Source organism: Stegastes partitus, unplaced genomic scaffold (assembly GCF_000690725.1).
Source record: "Stegastes partitus isolate 25-593 unplaced genomic scaffold, Stegastes_partitus-1.0.2 Scaffold44, whole genome shotgun sequence".
In the NCBI taxonomy this organism is placed as follows: Eukaryota; Metazoa; Chordata; class Actinopteri; family Pomacentridae; genus Stegastes; species Stegastes partitus.
The window spans coordinates 1,007,629-1,018,079 of NW_007577775.1; the positions used below are offsets into that span (position 1 = coordinate 1,007,629).

The 10,451-nt window shown below is 41.7% G+C and overlaps 1 protein-coding gene across 1 annotated transcript in view; it reads left to right on the top strand.

Moving 5' to 3' along the window:
- The window catches only part of si:dkeyp-14d3.1 (transmembrane protein 132C), a 152,794-nt gene extending 151,437 nt beyond the window's left edge, over nt 1-1,357 (top strand). Inside the window, exon 9 of the mRNA XM_008306080.1 lies at nt 169-1,357. Coding sequence (XP_008304302.1) covers nt 169-1,338 — 1,170 coding nt within the window. The 3' untranslated portion in view covers nt 1,339-1,357. The remainder of the gene's footprint in view (nt 1-168) is intronic.
- The last annotated feature ends 9,094 nt before the right edge of the window (nt 1,358-10,451 follow it).

Below are 10,451 nucleotides of genomic sequence, written 5' to 3' on the forward strand. Positions count from 1 at the left end.
AGGCCTTGCAATTTTCAAAACTAACTGTTGAAAATTACCTGTTTCGGTCTATTTCCATGAAATGAGATTGGATGCAATATTTTTCCACTATAATTTCCATTTCTTTTTATTACCAAAATTTCCCATTTCTCTCTTTGTTTGCATATTGTTGTGTGTGTATTTCTGCAGGAGGCCCTGATCAGCGCCTGGCTACAGTTCAGTGACGGCTCTGTGGCGCCGTTAGACCTCTACAATTCGGACTTTTTCGTCCTGACAGCCACGTCCCTGGATAAGGAAGTGGTGACAGTGAAACAGGACCCCTCGTGGAAATGGCCTGTCATTGTAACGGAGGCGGAGGGTCAAGGCCTGCTGGTCAGGGTGGAAATGACTGTTTGTGAGGTCTGCCAGAAGTTCAAGCGTCGCAGCATCCTAGCAGCGGGGAACTGTAACGTCAGGGTGAGGTTTGGTCATGGTGACAGCTCAAGGGGAGGGAGCAGCGACTATGGCCCTGATGGAGATGATATGGAGAACAGGGGCAGGCTCTCCTCCACCCAGGACAGGACCGGCCTTGACACTCACTACTACGGCAGCTCCATCTCTGACATGGAGGATGGGGTGTTGAGGAGAGCCACCACTACTAGGAGCGCAATAATGCGTCGACCCAATGGGGATAAACTTTCAGATGACGGTAGCCAGAACATGCCAATTGACTTTGCCGACTTCCCTGCACAAGTAGACCTGCCCCGTGGTCGCAACATGGACGACGACCTCGTTCAGACCGCTCGTGGGCTCACAGACCTGGAGATTGGCATGTACGCCCTACTTGGGGTCTTCTGCCTTGCCATCCTGGTGTTTCTTATTAATTGCATTTCCTATACCCTCAAATACCGCCACAAGGAGCTCTCCATCGAGGGCCAGGAGAACATGAACCATGCCCATGATTGGGTGTGGCTGGGGAACGAAACGGAACTGCTGGAGAGCCAAATCAGCCTTTCGCCCCAGCAGGAGGAACAGACCTCCATGATGGACTCGAGCAGCGGCCTCGAGGAAGGCAGCCACCTGCTGAACGGAGGCTCTGCCCAGAAGAACGTGCAGAGCCAAGTGCACCGCGCGGCGGACGCGAGCAGCATATCCAAGGACAGCAAAGGAGACTCCCCCACCACCAAGAGGAAGCGAGTCAAGTTCACCACATTCACCACCATCCCCTCGGACAATAGCTACCCCACTGTTAACACACTGACTGGAAGCCACAGCCAGGACATTAAGTGGGTGTGCCAAGACGTGCAGCTGGGAGACTCCAAGGAGTTACGCAATTACATGGAAAGGTTAAATGACAGTGCTTTAAAAGAGGTGGCATAATGTACTGTGCACACTTGTAACAAACTCACCCTTATGCCTTCCAGAGGAAAGTGGGTCTCAACAGAAACCAGACCCATAGTTGGTGAAAGAGAACATTTACTTCAGAATCACCCCAAACTGCCAAAGGGTCATTAAATTTAAGAGGACTGTCATATTTCCACAAGTGACTGGTGACAAATCACTACAAAAAAAAAAAAAAAAGGAGGACGAGAGGTGTTGTTGTTTTTTTTTTTCCTTTTCATTTGTTTATCAGATGATTACCTTTTTATCATCCTTTTATTATTACAGGGTTTACTGTCAAGTAATGATCCCAGGATTGATCCGCGGCACTGACGACCTGTAATAATCGGACGACAGACAGATTTTTGAAATGAACAGTTACGTGACTAGATAGGTGTTCTGAATGTGTGTGCACATTAAATGGTTTTGGAAGTTTTGTATCATTTTGGATATTAATTTCTTACGTCAGATCCTTATTCTGTGGAAGAGTTACGGAAAGGCCAAAGCAAGCCAAGAGAAATTTCTGCATGTCGTTGGAAAAAAAAAAAAAAAAGGCACAACTTTCCAGTTCATTCTCATCATTCTCCTTAGCAAGGCAGAAGACCTGTTATGTATATACTGAACAGTCTCCAAAGCATTGTATTGTTGCTCTGTATATTGTATTTTCATAACATTTAAGGAATACACAACAATCTCAAGAGTGTGTATCAGTTTTTATTGACCGCAGCATCATAAGGTCATTCACTTCAAAGTCCCCATAGGCTAGCTGAGGAGGATGGTTAAGGAGGGGAAGTCAATTATACATTCACTGTTGTATCAAAGAGTATTTTATGAGGTGCAATTTACCCACAAGCCACAACATAATATACTCCCTTTTAATACTGTCCAGTGGAGGGAGGCATTAATACTCTCATCTCGTCTATTAGAACACAGCACCCTGACAGGACTGCCAGTGTATGAAGGAGGCTTTAAATGTGGCGGGACAGCATCATAATGTGACATTTCCTGTTGCCACTCCCAGGTTTGAAGTTTTGCGAGCGCCGAAGAAAATGCCAATTAATGCCTCGTTAATGTCGGTCCTGTAGCAGGCAGTAAAGGCACACTGACGGACAAACTGAAATGTAATATGCTCTCCATTTCTCAGCGGGTGTGCAGACACAGAAGGAATAATTACAAGCAAGGTGGGAAATATTTTCTTTTTGGAAATGGATCTTTTATCATTCAGATAATTGCACAAATAATAATCATCTCTAAAAACTTCCTAAACAAAGGCAGTCGGCTGAAAAATTGCATTTTGCTCAGTGAATGTTATTATCATCACAGTGGTGTTGGCTGATTGTGATTTTTGTGTGTGTGCACACGCGCGTGTGTGTTATTATTTTCCATCAAGCGGAGAAATGTTCACATTATGTTAACTGTTGCTGCGGCGTGGATCAGATTGTTAATCAGCAAAACTCATAATATTACCTAGAAGAGGGAAGGTGAGATACTTAAGCAAATAGTAGAGCTAGGTTGAGTGCAATTAGGAATACCATTTATGTCAGCACAGAAAGGAGCCATTCAAGACACCCGCATGGAAGTTTAGTGGCTTTTTGTTTTTTTTTAGCTTATATTAAATTAGTTATATTAGCTTGTTGATTGAGTTCCTTTTGTACTTCTGTGAGGTTGCTTTTGATCCATTGAATTCCCTCCAGGACCTAAATTAACCAACAAATGAAGTTCGAATAGGAAGATAAGTAGTGATGCACGATATTAAAATTTCTGGCTGATACAGATATCCAATATTAGGATTTCTGTTATTGCCAATAACTGATATTACTGATGTTGATATTCAATTTGTGTTCACACTGATAAATGAGTATAAGTAAGCACTGTCAGAATGTGAAGATTATTCATAAGAAGCCCCATACCAAATTAGACCACAGTCTTCTTTATTACATAACAAAAGTCAAACATATTTTAACATATTTAACGTTCAAGTCCAGGACCATTTAGATAAAAACATCTGTGAAATAGCAGCAATATCAAATGTAGAGATGAAGGCACTAATTTTAGACAATCATCGGTTTTTCACATCGACTAAATTTGTTCATCGGACCGATACTGATATATGGGAAACAACACTAATATCGGCCAATACCGATGTGGTCGCCGATATATCGTGTATCCCTCGAGATAAGAAATCACAGTAAATATTAAGATAATATAGACGCGTTCAGCATTTACGCTTTCTTGCAATTAAAAGATCGTCGCCAATCATACGTTTGCACATTTAGTATGAATCCAGCTAATAGGTAGCTCAGGTTAGCATAATGACCATAAATGGAGGGAAACAGCTTTACTGAATGTGTCTTTCAATTGTTTTTAGCTCAAAATACAGCACAGAGAATTCATTTGACCATGACTGTATAACCCGTGGTTCTATCCCGGTTTTATTTGGCCTGTTTCAGTGTTTTAAATGTAACTGAGCTGCTGCCGTCCACATCCCCTTCAGGCAGACGACTCTCTGCGTGACGCAAAACATTTGACTGCACGGCAGCCGACCCAAACTCGAATGGGTGTGTGTGACCGAGGCTTTCCATCACTTCTACCTCTTTCTCTGAGTGATCATTTTGCATGGAAACAGCACCAAATTCACAGCACCATCATTGTTTAAACTCGGTGCAGTGCTACAGTATGGAAATGTCTCTGAAGCAACTGCTAGCTAACATGCAGTTTTAATTGCCTGCATTCCAGTCACTATATTATACTGGTTCTGTTGTCTCACAAAAGAAATTGAAAAATATGTAAATGAGAACAGTTTTATTGGAAATTCAGCTGTAATAAAATGAGTGTGTGAGCACAGAGAGCAGAAGAGAAACAGCCATGTAACAGACTATCACGGCTATGTTTCAGTTGAAGCACAACAGGCCACATGAAAACACATTAACCCACCCAGTCCCTCTTTATTGGATTCAAATCGGCCTCATGTTTCCACCATCTCTGAATGTCCCTCAACTTTACAGTTTCCACGGAGCTCTGACCTCAGGGCAAACAATCAAAGCTAATGGCAACGTTAGCTACATCAGCCACACAGCACGCCAACACTAGGGCTTTTCCCGCTGTTGTGGGCACGTCACCATCAAAAATGAAAGTAGTCCAGGGGGCCTTCGGTACCTCAGATGCTGGGAGTGCATAAAGACTCTTGCGTTCACACTTGCACCCAACAGCGGAACATTTTGTGGACTTTGCTCATGGAGGAGAGATTTTAAAGTTAGCAGAAGCAGCTCTAGAGAGTACATGAAACTGTCAGTTTGTGAGGCAGCTGCTCATTCTGAATGATTCACCTCACAGCAGCAGGCAGCGATGGGGGCAGGTTTATACAGTGTTTGAGCGAGATATCTATTGCTTCTTCAGTTGGAACGCAGTAGTTCGGTAAAATTCTTACTGTGAAGCTGGGAGGCTGTTAAGTTATGGGGGTACTTGAGAAATGGCGGAAGTATACACCTTCAAAATCCACAGACAAACACAACAAAATTTCCCCATATCGAACCTTTAACCCTTTATAGGGTACTCATTGAAATACTTGGAAATTTAAATTTGCAACCCTGGGGTGTTGTTGGTGGATACAAGAGGACATTTTTTCTTTTTTGACTTTTTAAAAAAAGTTCTGATTCAGGCTGAAAATCAAAGTCATTGTGATCTCGGGTTAACCTTTTATCAGGCAAGGATGTGGTAACCAGCGCAGGCTTTAAAAATGGCAGGGGGCAGAATCATGTGACTTTATTCAGCCAATCAACAAAGGTCAGGCTACATCACGACACAGTCATTACGGCCTCTGACCAATTACGAGTCAGCCAGAGTGATATAGCGTCATACCTTCCGGGGATAAATGTTTCTTCATCTTAATGTGTGTATTTTTTTTTTTTTGGTACAATAATTTATCCACATATTATTTGGATTATTTATTTATTTATCTATATTTACCCTTGGTTGGAGAGGAATTGTATATGGTAACTGCTTCGTTTGATTTGCAGCCTAAATCTGACACTTTCCAAAAAGTCGAAAAAAAATGTCCTCTTACCAATAACACGTCGAAATTTCCAAGTATTTTGATGAGGACCATATAAAGGATTAAAGGTGCTGGTAGACCTCCAGACAGAGCGAGCCTAGTTGTTTCCCTTGTTTCCAGTACAGTGTTACCAACCTTTTTTTTTTTGTCTGACAAAATCACCACCCACATAGATTAAAGATGCTGGCTGTGCTGTAATTTCAGTTACATCTACATGTGAAATAATCACCCAGACACAAGCGAAAGAATGCGTTTTTGTCTCACATGGCACACAGCCTCCATGTCAGTCTTTGGCAACACTGTTATTTCACATCTATGTGAACTGCTCCTCTGACACTCACTGAACAACGAAATAAAGACGGGTGCGCCTACAGGGCAGTACCGGTGACTCTCATCTGTTAAAAAGTTGCGAAGGCTTGTCCTAAAAGTAGCTAAACTTGTGACTTGATGCATTTTTTCCCCCTATATTTTAATGGAGCTAAAAGACTCAGAAAAGTCGCTAAGTTGGCAGCAGCGTTCCAGTATGTGTGCTAGGCTACGCTAAAAGTTTCATATGTTATGTGCAAGTGTGGGTAGCATTAATGGTCTCAGCTGACTGTCTTCAAAAAAAAAGCAAATTTGCATTGTTGCTAAAATGCTGTTTTTTGCTGTTACAGCATTCATTTGAAGCACTGATTGTAGGTTAGTAACCTTAAAAAAAAAAATCTATTTTTATAGATTAGGTTCACAATACAGCAGTATCACAGTGAGATCAGCCATTGGCAATGTAGTTTGCACACGCATGCGCACACACAAACAAAATGCTCTGGCCTGATTTATCTTCTGTGTTGTGATTTGCTGTCACCCATGTGATTTTCCTTCCTCTGTGGCTCTATCGGTGGCTGTAGGGGACCGAAGCGTGGTCCATGTGCAGCGAGTGCTGTGTGCTGGGACCGTAGCTGCCGTGCTCAGCCTGTGGACTGTGAAGGGCGAGGCGAGCCTGGGTAGATATGGGAGGGATTTAACTGTCAGACACATGGGGCATGATTGATGGAGGGCCCAGTGTAATTAAAACACCACTGTGACTCTCTTTCCATGACCATTGTTGGTGGCTTCAGCCTCTTCAGGTGGGAACAGAGCAGCACAGCCTATTAAGGACCCACCGTTTCCACCCCTTGGGCTCCAGTTTTAGATGTTTTCATACCAGCTGGGATGAGGCACAGGAGATATCATTGCTTCAATTTTTGTAGCATGGCTACTCAAGACTCGTTTTTGTCCGCCTTGAAGTCTTGACTTCCTTGAAAGTGAAAAGGAAAACTTTCCCCAGGCCTCAATCTTAAATGGATTTTTAATTAAATTGATGATGTGAGACCAACAAACTCTCACTAATGGTTGGCTGTGCTCCCCGTGGTCCTAATGTGCCGGGCTTGCATTTGCAATTTTCAAATGATTATTCGCTGCTTGATTTATGTTGCTTCCTTTGAATTCATTTTAAAGTCAGTTCATGGTTGTTTTACAACAACTCAACGCACACCAACGTGCTACTGTAAGAGGAGCACAGGAACGGCTGCCAAGGTCAGCCTGACATTCCAGGCCGACCAGTTTTTACAGATGGAGCCGCGGGGAACCAAAGACAACATTGTTCATAAACAAAACCCTTGTGCCAAATCTGTGTCTTGTAAACACAATCTCCCACCTGACCAGTGCACCACAGTGGGAAGACAAACACCAGAAGAGACACACACACACAAATGCTTGCTCACACACAGTAACTTGTCTCACTATCTTTGTAAGGGCTCTATATAGACTAACCACTTACCCCAACCACCCTGAAGATGTACAGCTCCAAAGAAAAACATTTAAATCAGAAATATTTCCTTCTTTAAAAATGAAAAAGAGTAAATACTAGTACATTTGTTGGGAATTAATGTCGGCTCAGATTTAAGATAAGATAATTCTTTATTGATCCCCATAGGGTAAATTTGAGATATTTATAGATATTTAGTATTCTAGTACAACCCACCTAAATGTAGATGTCACCCAGCAAGCACGTTTTAATATTTTGGACAACTGTTTTTTCTCCCCCCCCCCCCTTTTCTAGATTTCTCCCTACTGCAGCCTGAACCCTATTCAGAAGTTTTAGGGTCTTTTGGACCCCAGGCCATCTGGCTTAGGTGACAGGTATTTGGGTTTTTTTTTAATTTTTGAAGATTTTTCTTTTTGGAAATATAAAAAGAGGGACATTTGTCATGCATTTGAAACTAAACATACATCACCTTTTCAGAAAATGTATTTAACATAGTATAAAAGTCTATAATGAATATCAACAAAAGTTTTGCATGTATTCTTTCTTGGGGTCCTTCTACATATGGCAACATGAAAGTCCTGAATAGGGTAAAAGGTCCCATATTTTGCCCCCCCTGCCTTTTTTTCCAGTTGAAAATATCACATTATTGTATAACCCCTGGTTTTAGCCCAGTTTTAAACAAATTTTTTGTGTGCCTGTAAAGTTAAATGATTTAAATACATCTCAGTCGCTCCTGTCCACACCGCTTTCAGAAAGAAGATTCTCTCTGCGTCCGTGATTGACAGCACAGAATACAACAGTTGACCCCTCCACAGGAGACACAGATGTGAACAAATGTGTGAGGCCGGGACTTTCTATCACTTTTAACATTCTCTGACTGACCATTTTACATGTAAATACCACTGAATTCACAATATAATCATTATTTTTAACTCAACAGTACGGAGAGTTTGTCAGACAACACAGGGGTTACAAAATCTGTATTTTAATTGGTGCAAAGATGCAGTGTGGAAACAGCTCTAAAGGGACTGCTGGTTAACATATGGTCTTAATGGGCTGCATTTCAGCCACTATTTAAAACTTGTTCTGTTGTCTAAAACCTGATATATATGTGCACAGAGAGCTTGAAAGAAATAAACAGATGTTAAATACCAGCAGAGTTTAGGTTGCACTCAGGCACATCAGGCACACAAGGGTCACCAGTCAGGACCTTTGATGGTAACTTTTGGTCTTTAACACTTGTAAAAAAAATAAGAAATATTTCCAGCCTTGTGGATCAGCCTTCAGGTGCCCAGAATGGAGGTGGATCCCCCCCATATCACCAGTAGAGAATCAGGTTTTGATTCCCACAAATTAATATCAGTACAAATTCACAGACATTTGTACAAACAGATGCACAACAAACAATATCAGCGATGACTCAAAAACCCCAAAGGAAATAAACACAACTACAGTAGGTATTGAAGCCCCTCAGCAGCATGACTTGAGCACCCAACCATGTCATTTAGATATATTGGCCCAGGAGAAGTAGTGGGGCACCGTGCACAGGGAAGCGACATATCAGGCAGCACTCTGAGACAGACCGAGGTATTTTTCTGCCTCCCAGAAAACAACAGAAGGTCAGGGGGCTACCAAGATACACCTGGCACAAATGGTATTCCTCAGTGTGGCTGAAAAAGATTTATCTTGATACCTGCGCTGTTTCATGGGAGTCAAGTCCTATTCTGTACAAATAAGATGCTCTAAACCACAGGGCCTGCATGTAATAACCAAGGTTGATGCCGTAAATCCAGATGGATGTACGCCGTTAAAGCGTTTTACGGTTGCTTATTTCACAGATCATCTGTCTGAACGAACGCCCTTAACCGGCCGCCGTGCTCGGTCCCACAGAAAACAGTCTTTCAAGTGACAAGACAAGCACATTTTCTGGAACAGGGGATTGTGAGAGGCTCTACATATGTTTTCTTTTCCATAGCTCATATCTTTAGTGCGACTTGATTGGCCATAAACAGATCAACCCTGAGTTAAACAACTTGTCTCTTGTCAAACCAACAAAGACGGTTCAGTTTACACACAGTAATTAGGTCTATGTAAATGTGGATGATTAGTACGTAGTGACTGGTGATACGTCTGCTTGGCCGTTTTCTTTAACATCGTGTCTTAGCTTATCTTAATTAACATATGATGATACCTCCTAATCCTCCAGTTACTGGAGCAACATCTTTGGGAGCATCTGCCAGCTGCTCATTACACAGGTAAGACTCACTAATACAATTAAAAGCAGCTTATCATTGTGATGAGGCTACCACATGACCCCCGAAAAGTCAATGACATACAGAAAGGACAACGGCTTTCATTAAGAAATATGGAAATACATACAGACCAATGACATACAATAGCATTCATAAACAAAACGCTCTTTACAGTATTTTTATATACAAGGCATTTTGGAGAGCTCAGAGGCATCCTTAATTTTCCATGCTCTCTAAATCTTTTCTATGTAACACATTTTTGCCTGAAGGATACTTAGAGAAAGTAAGTGCCTCTTACGGAAATCTGTTTCAGTCTACTTTACATATCGTTATCGTCTCGATTTACACCATATTTGCAGTCTAGCAACTCGTACAAACCATTTTTTAGAACCTAAGTGCACAGTATGTAATTTCTGCTAGTAGGGGTCTCTCAGTCAAGACAATAAGCTCATTGGAGATTAACTGCACCTCGCCTAGAAAGCGGTTGAGAGCAGGCGGCAGCAGCAGCAGGGGGCAAAAACAAAAAACTGTGCTGAAGTCGGACAGTTGCCAGCAGCCTTCTGTTTGCACAGAAACACTCTGTTACATCTGATTCTGGTTTCACAGTAAGACCCATTTATCAGTTTGCACACAGTCTCCAATAATTTATATGATGACAGGGCTGCCTAATAAAAGGCTACACAGGCCATCTGAGATCTCTGTTTATAGTTTAACTTCCATTTTATGTGAAGTCTCGTGTAAATTAGCATTGTATCAATTTGTGTATAGGGAGCAGACATGTCTCTTACAAACTGCAAAAACATTAGTAAATAGTAAAGAAAAGGAAAAAAAACAGACACAGAAGGCAACTCTTTTATTACTGATATGTCATATATTTAGACTGTCAGGGCTTCACATCTGTGCAGATGTTATTTTAAGAATCTTCACATCCCCTACCAGACGGTTTTGTGTCATTAAATACTTCAAGAAGTAAATCAGTCTAATTTTAATACGCAACAGACTAGAACTATAAATTGTTTACAGT